The 24,699-nt window shown below is 30.5% G+C and overlaps 1 protein-coding gene across 17 annotated transcripts in view; it reads right to left on the bottom strand.

Moving 5' to 3' along the window:
- Positions 1-4,415: 4,415 nt before the first annotated feature.
- The window catches only part of LOC147806859 (calcium-dependent secretion activator 1-like), a 65,021-nt gene continuing 44,737 nt past the window's right edge, over positions 4,416-24,699 (bottom strand). For 9 of the 17 annotated variants that reach the window (XM_087167346.1, XM_087167342.1, XM_087167341.1 and 6 more), the window contains 4 exons: positions 21,808-21,929; positions 19,496-19,614; positions 14,399-14,554; positions 12,665-12,937 (listed from right to left, as the gene is read on the bottom strand). In XM_087167346.1, coding sequence (XP_087023472.1) covers positions 21,897-21,929 — 33 coding nt within the window. In that variant the 3' untranslated portion in view covers positions 12,665-12,937; positions 14,399-14,554; positions 19,496-19,614; positions 21,808-21,896. Of the gene's footprint in view, positions 7,930-12,664; positions 12,938-14,398; positions 14,555-19,495; positions 19,615-21,807; positions 21,930-24,699 lie in introns of those variants that run through there. The other 8 variants (XM_087167337.1, XM_087167338.1, XM_087167343.1 and 5 more) reach the window with 6 other exon arrangements.

Raw genomic sequence — 24,699 nt, 5'->3', positions numbered from 1 at the left:
AAGCTGCAACTAAATAAGTTTACAAATTCTGTAACAATTTCATATGCTAAAAACAAATAAGTTCAAATTTATAATTATAAGAAAATTAATTACCCCGTTATCTCATTTATATATGCAGCACCGAAACCAAAATTTAACTCGCGGACTGTCAAAGCAATTGAGTTCCTCAATATTGATTATGCTAGTAGGTACCGATATAAATATTAAGGTTTCAAGTATTGAGAAAATGAGGGTATAGATGAGTGATATTGGAGTACACAAACATAACTCGATTATAAAAACTCATCAATGTTTAACGGGCTCGAGAACCATTCTTGATAAAGAAAAAATTTTAAAAAAAAGTGAGTTCAGAAAATAATTTAATGATAATAGATTAAAGTACAGAATCAAATTAGTAAGTACGAGTCTGGTAATGTAAAATGGCAAAATTATATCATGGTCAAGTTCATAGAGTAAAGTAGTGGATTTTAACACAGAGTAGAAGTACAGAAGTAAATTAAATAGGTTTTACTATTGACTAGTTTTTCGACTAGTTTTGCTGAAATAATTACTGATAGAAACATAGATTTCAAAGCAAATGGGACTGATAAGAGGCAAATAGCGAGTTTGAATGAAGGTTAACAAATTGATTTACTAACTGATTACTGATCAAATAATACCAAGTTCGTGTACCGATAGAAAAAGAGTGGGATCAAGTATTGGTCAAAAGAGAGTGGGTGAGCTACCGCTAAGCAGCTCTGAAAAATAAGTCTTCTGACTCGAACCGACTGACCTTGTATAGGTTCTTGAACCAGATATAATTTGGTAATTTTTAAAATCCAATGTTAAAATATTATAAGTTATCTAACTTCAAACCTTTCTATTTCAAAAAACATCCAAAATAATAACATTATTCTTATTTGAATTTTCCAATGCTTTTCTCCATCCTCAGGGATATTTCCCAGACCGTCGCCAATAGCCCATTGTACAGCTCTAGTGCGACGTAAATAAACCAACACAAACGTAAATGAAACAATGCTTTTCCCCTTTTTCATGGAATTGCCCATATCCTTTGACTCACTAAATTATATCGGTTACCACTAACATTAAAACTTTTGTTAAAATCACTCTCCTCTGAACAATGCTCGAACCAAATTTTATTTTAGATACACGAACCCACAATGCTTCTATCGGTAGTCACACCAGCAATTCAGTTTTCGAAACCAATTTCTCCATTTTAATACTCTAACCTATTAACTTACCTACTATCATTTGAACAGTTTTCAGATGCAGTTCTTTTTGATCGAAATCAAATCCACTATCTGTCTATCGAATTGATCACTTATTTTTTATACTCGAACCCATTAACTTTCGATACACGAACCGACTAATATTTGATTAGTTTTCATAAATCAACATTTTGTCGAATACTTGAATCCCATTCTATTATAATCACTATATTCCATTCGATATTCAAGCCTACTTATAAATTAGTCTATTTAATTCTATCCTCGAACCCATTTATTTTCTTCGCAACTGCAATTAATTGTTCAGTTTTAAAAATCATTTACTTCAATTCGATACTGGAACCTATTAGTTTTTCGATTGTATTCTTCAGTTCTCGAACCTGCTATCATTTGAGCAATTATCAATTGCAGTCGGTCTCTTTTGTCCGAACTCGAATCTACTATAGGTTTATCGGTATTCAAAACCAATTCCTTTCGTTCAATACTTGAACTTTACATCGGTACCCTAACCTGCGATTATTTGAACACTTTTTAAAACTAGTATATTTAATTCAATACCCAAACCTGCTATAATTCGGTCATTTTTAGGTAAAGTTGCACGAATCCGTAACTTAGGTTCACAGTATCCACTGGATAACGTTAAATGAGAACACTTCCGGCATTTTCCGAGGTGAACTATAGTACGGTACCTTCCGCTAAAAATATATATGTACTCAAAAGAACTATGCCTAGTAGAACTCACCTTAATTCATTTGATACTCGAATCCACTTTTTATTGATCAATTTTCGAAACTAGTCTCTGTAATTCAATACATGAACCCATTGACTTTCTATCGTTACACGAACCTACTATTATCTGATCCGTTTTTAAAAATCAGTATTCTGTCTAGTACATGAATCCACATTCTATTTAGATAAGTACGCGTTATATTTCATTCGATACTCGAACCTGTTTATTTCATCAGTTTTAAAAACAGTATCTTTAGTTCTATACTCAAATCTATTTAGTTTCACTCGTTGCTTAAACCGTTATTACTAGGTCATTAATACTCGAACCCACTACACTCTTCATCGTGCGTAACCTGACCATCATAATTCGGTTATTTTTCAAATCAAGTTTTTTTCGGACAATACACGAACTTACTAATTTTTAGCCGTACTCGAACCCACTACCTTCCTCAAGTACCGAGAGGTAGGAAGTGGGTGTGAGCATTGATGAAAAGATAATTATTTTGAAAAACGACCAAATTTTAGCAGGTTCAAATACCAATAGAAATTTAGTGAGTTCAAGTATTGGTCAGAAGACTTATTTTTTAAAACTGATTAAATTATAGGGTATAAATGGGTTAGAGTATTGATAAAAACAGAGTAGGCTCGCAAACTGTTCAAATGATAACACATTCGAGTATCGATTTAAAGAGAGTTATGAAAACTGATAAAATTAGAGCAGGTTAAAATACCAATAAGTTACGGTTTCATGGGTCTCATTTTCTATAAATATTTATTTCTTCAATACTGGAGGGAAACCTTTTTTTTTATGATGCAATGTGTTTTCTTGATAGAAATTCGATTTAAAAGGGAAATCAAACGAAAACATCATTCTGCAAACATGACATTTAAATTAAAAAACCACACCGTAAGCACACATTTAATAAAAAAGCACAAAATTCTAAAATATCTTAACCATTACCATAAAAGTTCAAATAATAACATGAGCACTTTGGATATATTTTGAATATCTGTAAACACATCTAAAATTTAAGCAAATTTAATTTTAAAAAATTTCGCTAATTTTTTTTCTTTCTTTTTCACAAAGCCTAAGTATTTTAGATCTGATATACAAAAAGAATTATACTATTATTTGTAGTTAACACACGAATTTATAAGGCGCTATATTCCATTACATAATAACTCTATATGTGTACTACAGCAACTATTGCACACTACATATATCACAAAATTACCTCATTAGTTGAGAATCTTAGTAACAATTTTTACAATAAGGCTTATTGTAATTACGATTTTATAAAGACTTCATGAAAATGTTCTACGAGTACCATCTTTCTCTGCATTACTCCCCATCTCATCTGTTTAGGTAGAGGCTAGGGAAAACTTATAGGGTGGTGTAAGATGGTGTCCTGTCTCCCTTTTTTAAAAAGGTGACAGGGAAGCCAAATGTGGAGCAGGCATCGAAGAATTCTCTTATTTTTTCCATCCTTATCGATTTTGGCATAATTTGTGAGTTAAGTAGTTAGATAATAGTGAAAGAAGAGAAGAGAGAAAGGACAGCACAAAACAGGTATAATATAAACATGTAACAACATAAGCAAACAGTTCACTTTTTTTTTTTGTCGTATGCCTGTTTTGGCAGTAGGGGTGCGATTGTTCTGTTTTTCAGTGGCGCCATCTATGGCCAGGAATTCGACTTCTGCCACGCCAACAGTTCACTTCATCAGTCGGTTAATAATTTTTTTATTTAGGTTAACAAAATAATTAATTAGTGGTTAGTAATTTGTTAAAAATAGTATTAGTAAGCTGATGTAAAAATGAGCCGCAGTAAATCCGCGAAGGAGGGGCCAACCCAAGCAGGTGTGAATAATAAAGGTATAAAATCACATTTTTTTCTTATTTGCTGGATCTCTACCTATAGCCACACTTCACATGCTTTCTGCATTAGAGAGTGGAGACTCATAGGAAAATATAAGTTAATTTCTATCTTGATTTTCAAATAGATTAAAAACTTTTAAGTTAATAAACTAAATGGAGCTAAAAGCTACATTAAACATAGTTCTAAAACAAAGAGGCCTGGAAATTTGAAAAATATATTTTTGACAATTAAATACAAAAAATATTAAGAAAGGGGATAATATTGTTGTAATTCCAATACAACTGTCCCCTTCCCGATAGCGTTTTCGAGCGTTGCAATCGCGAATAACTGGATGCAATGAAAATTTCTAATATGCCCATTCAAAATATTTACCGATTTTAGGGTATTTTGACAATTTTAAATCTCCAGAAATTTTCAGAAAATAAATTGCCTATTCTCTTAGAAATCAGTTTCAAGTAAATCTCAAGTGGCAAAAGTAAATAAAAAGCGATAAAATATAAGCGGGATATCTTAAATGGGCATGCACCTTTATTACACTTAACAAGGAATCAAAATTATAAAAAGATTTTTTTTAAAAAAAAACAAGCAGTTTTAACATTTATTTTTCATTCCTTTTTTTTACAAATACATTCAATGAAATAGTTTAACAGTATCAATAAGTTTTAACATAAAACATATTACAAAAATTCATGTCTATAAAATGTTGTTTTGCTGATGAATCTGTAGACACACAAGCGTTTATACAGCAACATCAGATCAGATTAACTGATAAGCTGTATCAATTGTCTGAAAAATTTAAAAACAAAATCAGTTATGGCATAACATTACAAATAAAATATAACTAACAGTTTGAAAGTGAGCTTTTTAATCTGGACATAGCTCATAATGTATGTTTAAACATAATGGACGCAGGTCTAAATGCGTATTTAAGAAAATGGGCTCAACTAAAAATGCCCAGTGGAAGACGGATCATTGGTTAGAGACCCCATGCTGACGGTGGGATGTTTTCGAGGTTTTCCTTTCCATGTGATGCATATGCGCGTTAGTTCCATCAAAGAGTCCTTGTCTCAATGCTTGATCCAAGAGTTCCATTATCTTTTGGGTTGAGTTCAAAATTAGACGGTTACGTAGTTGATCATTGATAGTTATTACGAGGGTTGCTATTTATATTTCTGGCCTAATAATGAAAAAACAAATATATAGGATCGAAATTGGTTTTATTGTTTTTCAAAATATTCTCCATGATGATCAATACACTTTTGCATGCGTTTGAACCAATTTTCAAGGCACTTTTTCCAGTCCGATTGTGGTAACTCCAAAACATGCGTTTTGAATGCATCAACCGCTTCTTCGGGGGTCGAAAATCGTTGTCCACGTAATTTATTTTTGATGTGTGGGAATAAGAAGAAGTCATTGGGTGCCAAATCAGGGCTGTACGGCGGATGACCCATCAGTTCGATCTTTCGCTCCGTCAGAAATGCCTTTGTTTGAGTCGATGTGTGAGAGCTCGCATTGTCATGATGAAGAATAATTCGCCTGTTCTTCTGCTTTTTTCGAATTTCTCCGATGACTTCTGGCAAACAAATGGTCGTGTACCATTCAGAATTGACCGTCCTGCGTTGCTCTAACGCCACTGTTGCCACATGATCGTTAATGCCGAAGAAACAGGCAATCATTTGTTTCAATGTGCTTCTTCTCGAACAACTTTTGTTGGTTTTGCCTCGTCTTGGAAGACCCATACAGTTGATTTCAGTTTTGTTTCCGGCTCATATGCATACATCCATGATTCGTCACCTGTGTAGATGTTATACACAGCCTTTGATGTACCTTGAACGTATTTTTCCAACATTTCCTTGCACCAATCAACACGAGCCTTTTTTTGAGCGTTTGTCAGATTATGCGGGATCCTACGCGAAGAATTTTTACGCTCAAATGTTCACGCAATATTTTATTGATGCTAGTCATACTAATGTCCAAAGACGCCTCTATCTCACGGTATGTCATATGACGATCTTGCTTTATCAGTTCAAGCACAGCATCGATCTTTTCTGGCACAACAACGGATTTTGGACGAACATCCAGGATCGACCACGATTAAATTCGTTATACCAATTTTTTACAGTGCTGTAGGATGGCGCCTTATCGCTGAATAAAGAATTAAGTTCATCGAAGCACTCTTGTCTTGACAATCCACGTCAAAAGTTATGAAAAATAATGGCACGAAAATGTTCACGATTCAATTCCATTTTTTGAAAGAGAAGAACTTTTCAATTAACTGTCAACAACACAAATGAAGCTATAATGGTAAATCGTCAGCTGAATTTATGTTTAAAAATATCAAATTTTCGATTAAAATCGTCTGCGGTCGCCTAGCAACACTTACTGTTGCCAAGGCCAGAAATATAAATAGCAACCCTCGTAACTCAGAATCGGGTTACAGAAATGTAAAACTCGGCTGTTCAACGCCAGTTATCTATATATAAATGAATGTGTGTCCTTTATAGACTCCTATACCATCCGACAGACAGCGTTGAAATTTGCCATACAGATAGTTTCAAGCCGGAGGAAGGTCACTGTCAACATCAGAACATTCTGCGACAAATCGTTCTTTTAGAATGAGCGGAAAACGAAATGGAATTTTATGATTGGTTCAGCGTTAGCCATTGCTTTAAACTTAGCTATTCAATTTTCACATATTTTAAAGATAACATTAATGATAATTGCTAGCTTATAACTCTGTTTAAACAAAAAAATAGTTTGTTGCAAGTATTTAATTATTTTATATTCGCTATGTCAGATGAATTCAAAGAACATTACGTGGTAGCACGCATGGCTTACGTCATTAAATTTATACTTCGTCTGATGCTACGCAATTTTATTTTATTTATATTAATTCTTTTAAACGTGTTTCTAAAAAAAAACACTTATTTAAAACCAATGATAATGAAATAGAAATCACAGAGAATATTTGACGTCACTGTGGTCAGCGGGAGACGAGTGTGGAATTCGTATCGACCAGCCATTGCTGGGATTCAAACTGGAGTTACTTCATTGGAAAGCGAGTGCTCTTCACCATGAGCCACCATTACTCTTAGATTACAGATTATAAATTTTAAAATTTCAAATATCAGTACTCTTCTATTCTTATTTCCTTAAGACACGGTGAGGATATTTCTGTCATATCGTGATGCGCGTCGCTCAAACATTTATCACCAAGACCCAATCACCCCATTATATAACATTTATTGCAATTTTATTAATTGCACATTTATTACAAACTGCAAGCACCATTATTTTAAATAAATAACCTCGTTACCCTACTGAGACTAATTTCCGTTTATTAGTGCGTTGCAGTTAACTTACGCTACACTAGAGCTGCATAATGTGCTATTGGCGACTGTCTGGGTCCCGAGGATGATCCGAAAGCATGCCATCATAATTTTGATCCTCTGCAGTAGGGATGGCACCCCCGCTTCGATAGCCCGACGACCTGAGCGCGAAGTCTAGCACTTTAGGGTAGAACAGTATAACGAGGACCAATATCGCACACCCTCGGTCCCTGCGCAAACTGATCCAAGTAGTCACCCACCGGCCGTTCATTGGTGTGATTAGTCTCCGCTATTTGTGAATTAAAAGCAGAATATTTACTGATAGTTTCTAGACAGTCTTCAACCGAAAAGTTTTAGCACTTTTCTGTTTAGAATCGGGTAAGGCATTTATAATTCATATTTATGGCACTAACTGAAATTTTTTATTTTATTACATTCGTTTTACTTAAATACAGTAGATTTAGTTAAATTATATGATATTAGCAGAGTAAGTATTATGAAGTGAAGAAATTCTAGTTACTTTTAAAAAGTTTTAGTGCTAGAAATCTTTAAATAACTAATTACGAATATGCTTAAATTTTAGATCTTTAGCAATTTAGTGTAAAATTAAATTAATTCACATAACTTGTAATTAGAAGTTTTTCCAAAGTTAATCAATTCCCTTCATCAAGCGTTTCAAGATTCAACACATCAAATGGTAATTCATCTTTTTCAACTCATTGGTGATTCCTTGATGAACAAACAATAAAATTCAACACTCGCAAACCTAAAAATAAAATTTTTTATTTTTGCAATCATGATTAAAAATCAAATTTAAAAATGCTGATCTAATATTATACAGTAAACTCTCGATAACTTAAAGTAGAAGGTTAAAATGATTTAGAGATAGCGAGTTCAAAATAACAAGAACTAAATATGTTCTAAAACATGACTATAAAGTAGAGTAATGAAACAGAAGAATAACTATTATTAAATCTGTATATGGTGATAGATTATTAGAAGTCTAAATACAACAATGATAATTTTATTTTTAAAACTAAGACAAATATACATTAAACAAAAACGAATCGATATACAATAATTTTACATGTGATTCTTCTGAAAAAATTGAACTTCTATTTCGACAAAGGTTTTGAGAAAAAACTCTTCGACAAAGGAATTCAAATTAACATTACTTAGACATATAATGCCAAGGGATAAATATTTTTTTGACATAGTTGGTTTTTCGAGATATCGAGAGTATACTTTACATAAAATAAATTTGAAAACTAAAATTTTAGATCCATTTCATTAGTTCCGGTGTAGAAGAATACGTTGGATATCGAGCCTGCAACCTTATGAATTAGCCATTTTCATTTGATAAACACAATCGAGTTTAGCACGATATGGGCTCAATTTTGACACGCATCAGATAATGCAAATCTGAACGATAACACGGTCCAATATTGCCATGGGTAGAACTTTTAACCTTTGCTTTATTATCTTTGTTCAATATTGGATCTGCGGCTTATGTTCTACACAGAAGTCTCTTAATTTTGAAAACAAGGGAAAGATGCTAAACTTTGTTTCATGCTAATTAATTAAATACACTTACCTACTCTGTTTAGTCATTATTCGACTCAGATATAAAACATTTGTTAGGTAACAGTTTTATGACGTCATTGAACAGCAGACCCAATTTAGGGTCTACTAATGTTTAACTCTGTAGACTTGTAGTTTTGAACAAGACAAGGGGACTCCTTAGCAAGCGTTGGGAGAAAGTTAGTCTTCGTGCAGGACTTTTTTATGGACCCGAAACGATGGAATTACCCTGCATTTTTATTAACCATGCTGATACAATAGCTCAGAATTTAAAAACGATTAATTTAAAAGTTAATTTGCACACTACATAAAAAGTTTCCTGTGAATAATTTGATCTAAGCTGGGGTTACTTTCTTAAAATATTTGCTAAGAATCACCATTTGATCAGCCGGGATTTAACGCAAGACTAGTGCAAAAACACTTTGGACAAAATTTTTGAAATTGAGATTATTGATAATTTAGAATTCATGCACTCTTAGCTTTCTAAAAATACTTTACTTTTACACTTATTTACAAAAATAATAGCAGTGCTTGTATAAGATGATAACAGTGGATAGACTAATTATTTGAAGCCTTTCATGTGTTTATCTCAAAATCAGATATTTTTTTCACATGTTGCATCACGTTAAGCGACGCCCGGTGGCTGAGCGGTAGCGCTTCGCGCTGTCGTGCCACAGGTCCCTGGTTCGATCCTCGGGCCGGGCAAGGTTCACTCAGCCTTTCAACCCTTCAGTGGGTCGATAAATGAGTACCAAGCATGCTTGGGAACTAAACACTGGGGGTTCCGCGTTCGGCTGACCGGAACATCTGCTCCTGCACCCCAGAGCCCAAGAAAACTGAGATGGGCACAGTAGGCCTTGGCCCTCAATGGGCTGTCACGCCACTGAGTTTAGTTTTAGCATCACGTTAAGCACGATATCTCATGTTTTTAAAATAATTTTCTATAATTTTTAATGAGTTCTTATGATTATACTGTCAAACCTCGATATAACGTCATCCGAATATAAGATCACTTTTCCAAAGTCCCGGCTCACTGAATAGGAATTCTGCGTTACAGATTATCGGATATATGGTCAAGTTTTAAAAATCGTTATCGCTTATAAGGTCATTTTTATCTGAGGCGAGCTCTTTTCTGACAAAAGCCTATTTAACTTCTTTACAAGGCAATTACCCCTCTCGAGTTCTATGAAAATGCTCAATTTCAGAAATTGTTTCACAGTGAGGACAATGACCCCCAGACTGTAGCTGTAACCCAAGTGGAAGCCTTCAATGCAATAAATGTCATACGATTTTTTTTTACAAACCATGAGGGAGCTGAGGAACATTTTGAGAAGTTACAAAATCTAGAAAACATGGTTCGAAAAATGAAACCAAAAACGAGATGTAATGTATGTATGTACACTTTGAGGAAATTTGTAAACAGCTTTATTTCAAATTAAATTTTTTTAAAAAATCTAATTTTCTTTAATTCTTTACTAATTCTGTTAAAATTTATTGACTTAAATATTAAATTTATGGCCGATCGTTTTCATTTGTATTACCATTTTTAAAAAATCATAATGTGTACTATTTACGTGCTTAGTTACGAACTGCTAATGAATCAGTAAAAAGGTCACCCCGCTTAGAAGGTCACTTTTGTGATGTCCCTTAGGGTGACCGTATCTCGCATGTTTTGAACTACATACTAAGAAAAAGTAGAATTTCATTTTTTATGCATGTTTTCTCTCAAAAATGTTTTGCATTTTTAACAACATTGATCTTTAATTCAGTAGTGTATGCACTTTCTAAGATAATAGTTCTAAACAGTTTATAACATTCTAAATAAAATCCTCAAAGGATTTTTGTTTTAGGCGATTTCTTTACACTGTTTAGCGAATATGAAGAAAAAATGCTTTATTTTTACCTAAAAATAGCCATATAAAAACAATATTTTTTTCCCAGTTTTATATGTTTTTACACATAGAACAAATAAACTAGTTTTTAAAATTTTATGTAAATATTTTTAAAAAAAGTTGTCGAAACTAGTAGGATACCTTAACGCTATAGCGTTAAGGTATATCACTTATTATAATAAGTGAACGACATCGAAAATAAAGTAAGTCTTAAATTCTCTGACGGAGCATTTTAGAATACTTTTTTTAATTCAAAATTGGCTTCGAGATAAAGATTATACGTAAACAAATTGTGATAAGACTGGTTGACTATCAACAATCTGGGTTTTTAACTTGAAATTATGAATTCAAAATGTAAAAATTTCTCTTCCTCTGCCAACTATAAATGCAATAAAATCATTACTTTAATCGAAAGTAAAATCTGAGTTTCTTAAAAAAAAGTTTACTAATAAGCTTAACACCACCTTAAAATATAAATTTGGCTTTTTAGTCTATATCACTGATTAATTTTATAAATAATCAGAAGCATAGTTAATTTATAGAGAAACAAATTTCGATTTTTTAAAAAAAAATTCAAAATACAGCTGTAACATTTCGAAAACTTTTATTCTATATTAGATCAAATTACAGTATTTATTTTTTTAATCCAGAATCGTTTGGTGTCAAAAATCATTCTATATTTTAAAATAAAACCATGTGCTGCGAAACTAGTTCAAACACTCAAAACTTTCGTGAAGTTTGGTAACAAAAATTTAAAATCGTAAATTTTGTTCGCATTAAGTTTTATTTTCTTAGTTGATATAAGTATGGGTTAGTTTGCGTTTAGTTTAAAACTTATGTCGTTATTTACATGCATACTAAGATTTCTAAATCCAACTCTATTCGATACAACTAAACCGAAATCAGGCATTCAATTCTGTTGATAAAGACCATGTTTTAATAATATAAGACATTTAGTATGAAAAATTTTCATTTAAAAAATCATTTTTAATACTTTAGGAATTCGATAAAAATAAATGTATTAATCTACTTTTAGCATAACTTTAAAACAGACTTAAATACGTTTAATTCAAATCTTATAAATTACCAAGAATTACTTTCAATACAATTTAATATATATATAAAAATTTTTTGATGGTTTTTTATTGATGGACCAACATAATTGTGATGGTAAACATCCATCATGAACCATTAGATTTTTTGACAGTAAACATCACCTCAATGTAGGAATTCGGACTGATTTATGATGGTCCAACAAAAGAATAGCAACTTGTTTTGATGGTTTGTTCACATTGAACCATCATGAATTTCCATCCCAGTGTAGGAATTCGGACTGATTTATGATGGTCCAACAAAAGAATAGCAACTTGTTTTGATGGTTTGTTCACATTGAACCATCATGAATTTCCATCCCAGTGTAGGAATTCGGACTGATTTATGATGGTCCAACAAAAGAATAGCAACTTGTTTTGATGGTTTGTTCACATTGAACCATCATGAATTTCCATCCCAGTGTAGGAATTCGGACTGATTTATGATGGTCCAACATAATCGCTAGCAAGAGAAGTGAAACCATCAAAAACTATCACGGATCATGGATAGTTGGTTCATGAGAGTCAAAATTCTCTTGGATGTCAGTATATTCCGCTCAGTTTTGTCCAAAATTTCGTTGCATTGTTCAGTACCGAATTATTGTTTTTTTATTTAATTAATCCTGTTCGAAGAGCGGATTTTCGGCTAGTTGAAAATAAAATGATGTTGAATTACAGTTATAAAAATTAGTTAACTACTGTTTTTCGTGTCCCGAAACTCTGGCCTTTCCTCAAGACAAGAACAAGCTTTTGTTCAATACTTATCGGTATTTTAGTCAAATAACTTCTACTAACCAATTATTGTACATTTTCTAAATTTTCATAAGTTTTTAATTAAATATATTAGCATTAAATTCTAACTTGGGATTCATTTTAACTGAAATAGTTGTAGTGATATGATATACATCTTCAAGAAAGAATAAATAAATGAGATACGTTTTCTTTTGAATATATTTATTTTTTTTCTTTTCATTTATTTATTTTTTAGTGGTAAGTAAGAGTACAGCATATATAAGAAGTATGAAATCGGAAAAAAAAATTGAAGCATGTCTATTTCTTTTCATTCTTTCACAATAGACAAAGAGTATAGGTAGCCAGCTTGACTCTATGAAGGCGCAATCATATAAGGTCTATGACCACTACTAGTGGCAACATCCTGAGAAAAGGAGCAGCTAAAAGTCTTTGTTATAACTGCAGTCTGCTTAGTCAGCTGTAAAATAGAAATCATGTCAGAATCCAATCTAAGACTTCTATTATATTAATAACTGAGAACTGTGCCGGAAAATAAAGATTATTTTTACGAATTTAAAAAGCATAAAATTATATTTAATGCATATTGCAAAATCAATGATCAATAAAACAAATAATGCTATAGTAAATGAAATAGCTTAGTATAGATGAAATATCATTTTTATATATCCCACTGATACTGACCACTTGAGTTGTCACCACTTTTAAAAGAAAATAAGAAATAAAATTCCCTGTATTTCCCCAATTTGTGAGGAAAAACTTAAAATTCCCTGCATTTTTCCCTGTGGATTTAGGTGATTTCCAGGTATTTTTCAGGTTTTCCTGCAGAGAACCCTGATTTAGAATATTTATGTGACAGTTTTGGAATTATAGAAAAAAAAGCCATTCTCATAATAAAAATATGTCACGCAAAGACAAGTGAAGACAGAAAAGTTACCTCAGAACAATTTCTTCTAAAAGAAAAAATTATAATTTTTGAGCGAATTTAGGAAATTATTGTGAATATGTAATTTTTGTTTCGCCTTTCTTAAAACTGTGACACTCATGCTAGAATGTAGGGTGATAAAAATGCATTAATTTAGGAGAAGCAAATAAAGAGCCATTTAATAATTGGGATGATTGTGAGTCCAACTCAAAAATCTTGAAAATTTCTTGACATTTCAAAAAATTAATGCCTTTAAAAATTTATACTATTTTCTAAACATGACATTTTACATAAATTATATGCAGCATAATTTAAATGAATAATTAAGTTTACTTTTATCTATGATCACATTTATTATTCTACCAGAAAAAACGTTGAATTTATCAATATCATGAAAATAGTTGTTAACGATAGGAGGTTAGTTAAGGTTCATTCATTTTATCAGAATATAGATAAAACTTGCCCTAATATTGACAAAACACATGTAATTCAAAATTATGAATCTGTTTGTAAAATTAATTATGTTATTTATGTGCTACACTCTGGGTATTGCAACATGAGATATGTTGGACAAACTAGTAACTCTCTTAATATTAGAATTAATCAACGTCTTTCGGATATAAACTAATAAAAATATCAATAACCTAGAATTGAATTATATTAGAGAATCATATATTTTTCATTGAATCATTTTTTCCCCCTCAGTTTCTCTACAGCATTACAAAAATAACTTGGATTCCTTAACAACAAAATTATATAACTAATAGAATAATTATGTATAATTAGAATAATTAATTATTCAAACTATGAACAAGTTCTTTACAGAAGACCAAGATTGAGTAAATCTTTTTCAAGGTAAAATTCACAGACTATTAACTAATATGATAAAAACTAATTTGTACTGCAAAAAACAGGTCTGGTCAAATACATGAAGATTAAATACAGAATGTGACAATTTTAACAATGTGAGAGAAATAAACAATAATATATATTAACCTGTTAAAACAAGATTCCAACAAATCACATGCAATGAGTTTTAATCTTTGTTCCAAATGTTTGGCAAAAACTTCATCGTGCCAATGCAAGTCCCAGATGAAAGATTGCAAGGCATCTAGTTTCTGAAAAGGATCTTCAAAAGTAACGCATCCATGCCTACAAGACAAAAATGAGGATGCAATGCCACAGATCAATGAAATAACTATTATAACAACACAACAATTGAATTTACAAGGATAATTGTGGCACAAAGTGCAAAACCCTGAAAATTTAATTTGCAAAAAAAGTAGATATCAATTTATAGATCTTTCATTTTTAAAATAATTTTTTTAAATTAACATTTATAATTAAATTACCTTCAAATGCAAAATATATCACACCTTTAGTGTAACTAATTCAAGAAGAAGCTCTAACAAGAATTGTGATATTAGATTTTAAAAAAAAGTCTTGTTAATATAATATTAATCGCATTATTGGAATTTAAAAAGTGAAAATACACCTTGTGACAATGAATTTTTTAATCGTTCAAATGTGAATCGCAATGCGTAGTTTTTAAATCACATAAAAAAAATTTAAAAATCGATTTTTGATATTACAAACGCGTGAATACGAATCGCAGCCTTGGATTTTAAACTTGAGTAAATATGAATTGCAATAGTGGGCTTTAAGAAAGAGTAAATACAAATCACAATAATAGATTTTTAAATCTACTGAATAAGAATCGAGATATTACCAGATTCAGTAGCTTTACCAAATATTCAAAATAGCAAAAACCAAATCAAAACAATCAAATTGGCAAAAGAATCGCGTAGAGCGCAATTATTTACGGAAGAATGTTTGAAAATGTCCATGCATTGTTTCTAGTATTTGAACCCGAAAAAATGATACGAAAACCCCGAAATTCCTGGGTACCCCCGGAGAACATTCACCCCTGAATTTATTACTAGAGATCACTTGCACACAGCATTAACTTTTAGGATACATATGTAAGGTTTAGGTTTCTTCCTTACAATGCTAATGCAGAAGATTTTAATTTGAGAAAAAAAAGAACAACAAATTTCAATACATTCTAGCAGTAAATGATCAATTTATGTTTTTCCAAGTGCTGGGTTTTGAGAAGTCACTAACAGGGGTGCCACTCTAAAAAAATCACAGGACTGAAAGTTTTATATATTTTAACGGTGTAGCGCAATGTGAACAAATATCCCTCTTGAACATTTTAATTAGTATAATATCAATAATATTTGCATTATTAATCTTAAAAATAACACATAACATTAATTCAGAACAGAAATAAAATAACAATAAATAAAAAATTTAATGTGATTTTAAAGATTGAGAAGTAGTTTTAATTTTCCGATAACATTAAGTAATTACTAACAACTAAGATTATTATAGATAAACAAAGCACAAAAAACAATATAAATTCTTAATTTCTCAATAAAATACTACAAAATGTTCTATAAATAAGGATCCACTACATAGAAACTGCTATCCGAGTCTAATTTTATTGCTTCATAAAAAAAACTTGTTATTTTCTTTGAAATAAATTTAGTTTGATTATCAGCTTTCTTAATTCCTTTCTCTTTTAAGGGAGATGAAGCTTTTCTTTTGTTCTGGCAACCAGTTTTTATATTAACACTTTTTGAGGCAGCTGCTGTAAGCTCAACCCCCAGTGAAGCTATATTATCTTTAAGGCAAAAACCCTTTGATGTTGATTCATCACATCTTATTACTTTCTTTGAAATACATTTAGTTTGGTTATCAGCTGTTTTAATTTCTTTTTCTGTTAAGTTATCAGATATCTGAATTGAGGGATTTTTAGAACTTGATAATTCTCGTTTGGCAGTTAAACACTGCTGATACCGTTGTCGAGCAGAATTAATATTTTTTCTCATAACATGATTAGGTTGAAAGTCTGTGCTTTTCTCTTGTCTGCTTTTCAGGTAAAATTTTATCAAACTTGACGCTTCATAATTTTCAATATTTAAAGATGATCAATCATCAACAATAATGTCATCCATAATATTAAATGATCCTTCAACTAAAGGTCCTGAGAAAACTGACAATGCTGCTTTTATGAGAATAGTAAGCAACCTGTATTTTGGATCACCACCTTCTCCTTTTATATTAAACACCTCCGCCCACCAGCTATCTATTCTTGATTCTTCAGAAAATTCCACTAATTTCTCATCCATCACATACATTTTTATTTCCTCCAGAAAAAAGCCTATATCTTCTTCTTGAATGACATTAGGTAACATTTCTCCCAAATTTAGTAATGCAGTTAAGCAGGAATTATCTTTTCTGCATTTTGGATTTAGAGCGGAAAAATAGAGCAAACATTTATTATGAAATGGAAAATTTTTTATCGTATACTTACTTGTGGCAACATAAGCTTCTCTTAAAGATGTAAAAAAATTATTTACCCACTTGCTCTTATTTTTTTGGGCTTTCTTAATTAGGGCATATGCTTTTGCCCCAACATTTAAAAACTTATCACTTAATTGTCTATCTTCATTTAAATTAAAATCCTTTAAATCAGATACATTGGTTGGCAAATATTCTGGTTTTATGAAAAATGAAAGAAAATTTCTCATAAAATCAAACAACTCAGCTTGCATTAAATGGTGGTTTGGTTGATCATGTTGGAAAAACTTTACTAATTTATTAAAGTGCGGTAAAATTCCACAATAAAAATTTAATAAACAGTCAAACTTCTCATTCTGATCAAACAGAGTCAATAAAATCATTTCTTTACGAGATTGATTAGCATCTGATCTTTTTTGTTTTTTAATAGTTGCTTGAATGTTTTTAATGGATAATTTTTGACCTTCAGAAACATGATTCCTCTCAAATACTAAAGCTAATAGAAATTCAAATTTCTTACTTTCTTTATCCGTAAGAAAACTTGCATAATAAATTAATAATGCATCTTTAATGCAAACAAGTCTATCACATATTGTAAGCATTTGTAGAAATCTGTTTTCAATCGGACAAAGAATTTGTCAAACAGTTTTGAAATTTAATAAAAGTTGAAGCTCAGCAAATAAGCATTTAGCTTTTGGCGATTCATTAATGTCATAAAATACATTATTTGAGATTTCTTCGATAAATTTTTCAAAATATTTAAAGAAAACCTTTGCAGTATTGTGGAATTTATGAGTTAAATCTCCATCTATTTGCAGCAAATGCATATTTTCGTCTCTGATGAGCTTCTCAACTCCATTCTTGGAGCCTCTCATCGTTGCGCAATTGTCAAAAAGACAACTAACAATTTTAGAAAAATTAATATTGTTATCTTCTAAAAGTTCATTTATCTTTAAAAATATGTTTCTTGAAGAAGCCATATTTTCTTTCCTTGATCCTAAATGGACTGTTATTACCCTATTAAGATCATCATCAAACACTCTAACCAAGACATTTATTATTTTCTCCCCATTATTATTAGTTGCCTCATCTACGTTCATAGAAAAAAAATTAGCATTTAGCTTTGCAACCAATTCATCTCTCATTGTCTTTGCCACACCATGCGTTGTAATATAAGTTGCAGATGTTCTTTCCATTTTCAACTTCGACAAAGCTAATTTATTCTTAGCTAATGCTTGACTTAAATCGATTAATTTAGGAGCTAGCGAAAATGGAAGTGAATGTTCTGATAAAAAACACAAAATAACAGCTTTTTGATTCGCTATACGATCACATAATGCAAGAGGAGCCTTCTCAGACTGTTGTTTTGCACCTGGAAGAGTTTGCACATACTTCTGAGAACGACAGTTTTTCTGATGTTCGCTATCTTCTGCATGCTTTAATGAAGCTTTTTTACCATTGTTAGCATAATTTAATTTTTTTCCACAGAGAAAGTAAAAACAATGACCCACTTCTTTTAATTTTCTACACCACTCCACATGTAAAATACCACCTGAATCTTTTTCTTGAAGCCACTCCCATCGCCATTTATTTTTAATTCCAACATCATACGTTGGTTTATTGGAGTTGACATATTCCATTGTAAAAATAATCAACTTTAACACATTATACAACGCCAACTAAGTAATCAAACGCAGTAAAAAGTTTTCCATCCGACGATCGATGCCAGATTCAATTTCCCGCTAAGTTAAGTCTGTGAAGAAAGAATTTTTCTCCTGCTTCCCAGTAACGAAGGCCAATCCACTAGCGCTTTAGTTTCCATTCGCAATCTATGACGTCATGCTTCCTGACGTCACCTTACTCCGTGACTTAGTGCGTTATCGCATTTTTTGCGCTTATGTGAATAATTTGACTTTACTTCTAAATTTTAGGAAGAAATAAACGGGAAAAGATATTTTCCTGAAATAATTATCGAAAAAAAAAACATTTTTAGCAATGTATACATATATTTTATTTTTAAAATGTTTTTTTTTTCAAATTTAAAATTGAATTTCTGAATTTGATATTTTTTAACAGGACGGAATTCCGTCCCCAAGACGGAAGAGTGGCACCCCTGGTCACTAATATTATTTGCCTGAGTAAAATTAGAAAAATTTTTTGATTTTCACAATTTCAATAAGTGGATTTTTAATAGTAAGTTAAAAATTACACATGCACATTAAGAATTTATAAATAATTTCAGAAATTCTTCCTATAATTAAAAGTGTTAATTTTATACTCTAAATCTATTTATTACTTTATACCTAGAAATGTTTCATGGAGTCAAACAAAAATTTAATAAAGTCAAATGCTCCTTCGTATGATTAGCATAGTTCCCAACATAGATAGGAAAAAATTCAGTGGATTTTATGAAATCATATAAATTTCATGATAATTGTTGCAAAATATACTAAATATTTTACACATAGGGAATTCTTACAGTCATCAAAATAGAAAAAATGCAATATTTTTAGACGTGATTTCACATTAAATGATCTTAAAATTTTATGTATTATGTTTATTCATAATTTTAAATAGTGATAGGCATTTAATTCACCAAAGAAGTTAGCTGAGTTTTATAAATGAGGCTCGCTTTATTATGTATTATTGACACTTATTTAAATATTCAAACAAGCATTAATCTGCACAAAAATTCTATTTCAATAACAATTTTTTAAGGAAACTTACTCAATTTTAGGGAATTTTCTAAAATGTACAAAAACCAGGAGAATTTTTATTAAACCAGTAGACCAGGAGAAACTGGCAAAATTCAGCAGTCTACTGGAAAATCCAGTAGAGTTGGGAAACTATAGATTAGACAAACAAAAAATTTTTTAAATTCATTATTAAAGTCAGAAACACGATATGAGTTAGTTTAAAAAATGTATAATCTTAATGCTTTAAGAAATATAATTTGAATAAAAGAAAGCACTATTTTTTTAATAGAAAGTGGTATTATTATTAATTAGAATTTTTTATTAAAATAGATTTGATAACAAGAAAAGTAATTTATGGTATCACTGGAAATATTTTTCTAAGCTATGATAGATTATGTAAAGCAGGTTTTAATAACTAATAACAGATTCAAACAATATTGCAACTGTAAAATTGTGTTCGTTCATTATAATGCTAAAACTTCAAGAACTTCCAGATTCAATTATGAATTTTCATGGGCTTTTAGTTTTTCCACTGGTATTTTAAAACATCCTAAGAATTCCAGGTCTTCTCTACAGTGAGCGGAAACCTTTGAAATTAAGATAAAAAACTATGCAAGAATAGAAACAAGGTCTGGTCTAGGTTTTTCTGGGGTACCTATATTGTGAAAATTTAGGCACAATTTGTGAAAATTAAAAATTATATTAAAAAACTAACGCAAAAATATGGTAAAAATAAGGGTTTATTGTTTCCTACGGGATACAAAAAGGAAATTTTAAGAAAAAGCATTTTGTAAAACTACCGTTTTCCCTAAAGTTGAATTCGTGAAGGTAGCACTAAATGGTAGAAAATTTGGCCTGGGCAAACCCCTGAAGTGGAGTATATATCTACATAAGATAATATATTTCAAATAATTAAAATATATTTAAATAATATATATTTTAATTATTTAAAATTGCCACTAAATTAGGTGGTAAAATAAAATAAATATCAATGCCCTTTTAATTTCCATCATTCTTTTTCATAGCCTTTATGAAGTGATTGATCAATAGATGATTCCATTACATACACGTAACTTAGGGAGCAAATGTTGATGGAACTTCCTTCTGCATACGTTTTCTGCAGAAAAGTGGTGCTCAGTGTTTTCATCTCAGAAAAAAAATGGGTGAGAATTTCTCACCCTTTCTCAAAAACAGGGTGAGATTTCAAAAAGTTAAGTGAGATTTCAAAAATTGAAAAAAAAAAAAAAAAAAAAAAAAAACACCAAGAGACTTGAAAAAAATTTATTTCTTTTATTATAATGCATTTTTAACATCTTCTAATTTTTAAACCATTGAATATTTTTGCTGCATCATCATATGGAAAATGTTCCACATCTACTTTTTCATCAGCTATTCTCATTAGGTTGCTCAAATGCGTATTTGTTTCGTTTTGATCATTTCTACCCACATTTGTTTCATTTTCATTTGTCCGTTTCGGAGTAGAAGATATTGGCTTTGCAAGGTATTTGTCCATCTTACATTTACGAGCAAAAAATTTGAACATCTTACATGAAGAAACCTTACGTACGGTAAACACGTAGTTGCAGAGTTCTGAAAGAGGTTCCGTGGTTCAGAAGGATGGTGTTCTGTTGTTCTTAAAGGTTCTGACAATAAAAGCATTGAACCACTACCGGATTACCCGGATTTTATTCTAAATGGCGCAAATAAGAAATTTTTTTCAAAATGCGAGAAATTCGCAAATTTTGAAATTGGTTTATAGTTTGCGCGAATTTCTCGCGGTAATAATTTTTTAATGCGAGAATATAAAAAAATATGCGAGATTCTCGCGTTCTCGCGCTGTAGTGAAAACACTGGCGTGCTGAAGTAAAAAATGCACATGATATACTAATAAGCAAGATTAGGATGTTGAAGATAGAAGTAATGGGAGGATTATTCACGTTCATTTTTTCCATTTTATAATTTCTTTATGCATTTGTAAATAATATTAATTTTAAGAGCATTTCTTCTTAGTTAAGTTTTTCTTTGTAATTATTTTGCATTGAATCTTGTTATTTTAAATATTCTCCAGTAACAAATTTTGATGTTGAACATTTTTAAGAATATCAACAACAAAAATTTGCTTCCTTTTTAAGTAATTTTTGTTGGCATACCAGCCTAGCCCTTCTAACAAGAAAATAATGCCTCTTAGAACACATTAAGCCATACAGTTTATAAGACCAATTTTCTGAATAGAAATAGTAAGGACAAAATGATTGTAAAATGCTATTCAAACGGTTAACATTTCTATTGAATTTTAGCATGTGGTGCATACAGAAAAACATGGTTAAGAATATAATTCATTACCATCTACTGGAAGATAATCATTCAGCACTAGGAAGACTGGAAAACCATCCCATGTACCTGGAGAATGTTCAGCTAAAACTTTGTCCATGTCAACAGCAAACCATGATCAAAAGATCTCTAGCCTGTAAAATTTATTTAACATTTATTTTCTTTTGCGGATGCAAACAATTTTAATAGCTATCACAATCATATCTAACGAATATTTCTACCATAAAAAATTATGCAGAAAAAAGTTATTTCACTAAACAAGATGATTCTAAAAATGTTGTGAACGGTATTTATGAATATTTCAAAAGTAAGGAAAGTAAAAAAAAGCAATTGCATGCATACACAAGAGACAGGTTGATAGAAGTTTAATTTGAACAGTGATAGACTACTCCAAGTGTATGTGTAAGAGATGCAATACATGTAGATCCAGAATCTTTATTCAATTGGTTTAAATCATATGTTCTTAACCTTTTTAATGCCTCCTAAAGAGCAGAAAAACATTTCCACATAAACAACATGATGTGGTAACACGCGAGGACTACGTCACCAAATTTAAAGTTGTCAGATACCACAAATTTTTTTATTGTATTTATATTTCTTTTAAAATATTTTTCTAAAAAAAATATTAATTTAAAATCAACGGTAATTTAACAGAAAAAAATGTATGTATTTAAAGGCAAAATTAATGGGAATGTTGTATTTATTTGTTTAGGTGAAACGTAAAAAATCGCCGCATTATTACTGATGCCAATAATGCATAAGCTTTGTACTAGAAATTTTAGGATAAACAAATTTTATAATTGTTTGTAAAGATTTTTTAGTTTGTTTAAAAAGTTCTTGAGATATGGCCAAATTTGCAAAAGGTATGTTTATTTAAAGAAGATACGTTTTTGTGACTCATATTGTAGCTTAAAATATTGTCTGCACCAATTAATTAGCATATTTGAGGTCATGCCTTCAAACCATCAAAATTGAGTCCTAAAATGTGAAAATCTGACCATTGGATCAAAAGTTATTCAGGATGGTCCGTTTTTTTTTGGTGCATTGTAAATAAAAAATACATAGCAAAATTTTATAGTAAAATATGAAATTCTTAACAAACATACAAACTATAAAAATTTAAACTTACCATAAAAAAGCTTTTGTTTTCAGATATTTTTATCAGTTATAAAAGCTAAACAAAAGTTCACTATGTTGAAAATGATCTCATGTTTTATTATTTCTGAAAGTTTTGGTGTGATTAATTTTTCACAATGTAGTTTTTACTAAAACATATTATTCTGGTTGATTTTTTTCAAATAATAACAATACTTAAATTTTAAAAACTCTGGTTAGTTAAATTTCAGATAGTTTGAGTCTTCACTGAGTTAGGATAAAAACAATGATCTGATTCTTGTTGCCAAGCTTGGAATTAATTAATGTGCTACAATTTCTATAAAATAATGCTAAAATTTAGCTTAGATAAATAGCATTAAAGAAAGAAATAGTTTGAACAAAAAACAAACAATTTGAGACAAAACGATTTAAACAGTTTAAATTATTTGAAACAGAAAGCAAAACATAAAACACAGAAATAAAGATCTTCCAACTAAAAAAAAATATTTTTCTGTTTCGTTTTAAATGCTTGGTATAAGAGCTGAAATTCTTTCGCTGTAGCTAAAAGCAAAAATGAACTTTAAGTTAATATGCAAACACAAGCACTTAAAGTTTGGTTGATTTAGAAAAAAAAGTGAGCAGGTACTCAAAACTATGTCTCGCCAATTAATATTAATGAAGGAAAAATGTATTAATCTTAAGAATATTTCCAAGAAAAATATTTTTTTTGCTTATTATGTTACTTTCTGCTTTATAGATGATGAAAATCATTGAAAAGTTAATAAGAAATCATTTTCAAGGCAAGTTACTTAATTTTTTTACCTAGGGATAATAAATAACTGAGCAGGTATGCAAAATTACTATCTGTCTGTAGTAAATTTAACTATTTAAAAGCTCATCTATGTGGAACAGCTTTAGAAACGATAGGAGGTTTTGCTATTTCCTCAGAAAATTATGTTAAAGCTATTGATTTGCTAGAACAGCGTTTCGGAAGAAAGGAAATATTGATAAACAACCACATTAGTCAATTATTAGAAATTACCCCTTTAAAGCATTCTGGGGATGTAAAAAATTTTCGGCTATTATTTGATAAAATACAAATCCATATAAGAAGTTTAGAATTGTTAGGTATTTCATCAGATACTTTTAGTACTTTATTATCTCCCGTAATACTTAAGTCAATCCCAAACGATTTAATATTTGAATTTAATAAAGAATTAAGAGAAAAATATTCTTTAACTGATTTGATAAATTTTTTGAATAAGCAATTGATAGCAAAAGAGAAGACTGATTTAATGAGAGTGAAAGAAAAACAAAATTCGCCGCTGTATCCGAATATTAATGAAGGTAGTTGGCGCCACCACAAAAGGGGGGAGTGGGAAGTGAAATATGATCGCAAAAGAAATCATACTGCCAATGAATTATTTGTTCATGATTCTACTTCTAAAGCAAGGTCGTGTCCGTTTTGCGGTGAGTTAAATTGTTCTGGTTTAAATTGTGAATATGGAAAAAGTTTATCTTTAGATAAAAGAAAATCGATTTTATTAAAAAGGGGCATTTGTTTTAGATGTCTTGGGAAAAATCACATGAGCTCAATGTGCAGGGCCAAGGTTAAATGCTCTCATTGCAATAAAAGACACGTTGAAATTATTTGTTTTCAGGATAATAAATATTCACAATATGAAAATAAAGAAATAATAGAAAATACTACACTTTCGAATAATAACTGTTCGTGGGAAGTTTATCTTCAAACTTTAATAGTATGCGTTACAGAAAATAATTTGAAACAGTTAGTAAGGGTAATAATCG

Source organism: Parasteatoda tepidariorum, chromosome 7 (assembly GCF_982258835.1).
Source record: "Parasteatoda tepidariorum strain Cologne lab strain chromosome 7, Ptep-v5.0, whole genome shotgun sequence".
Lineage (NCBI taxonomy): Eukaryota > Metazoa > Arthropoda > Arachnida > Araneae > Theridiidae > Parasteatoda > Parasteatoda tepidariorum.
The sequence above is the reverse complement of the archived record's forward strand: the minus strand, read 5'-3'. Positions and strand labels throughout refer to the sequence as shown.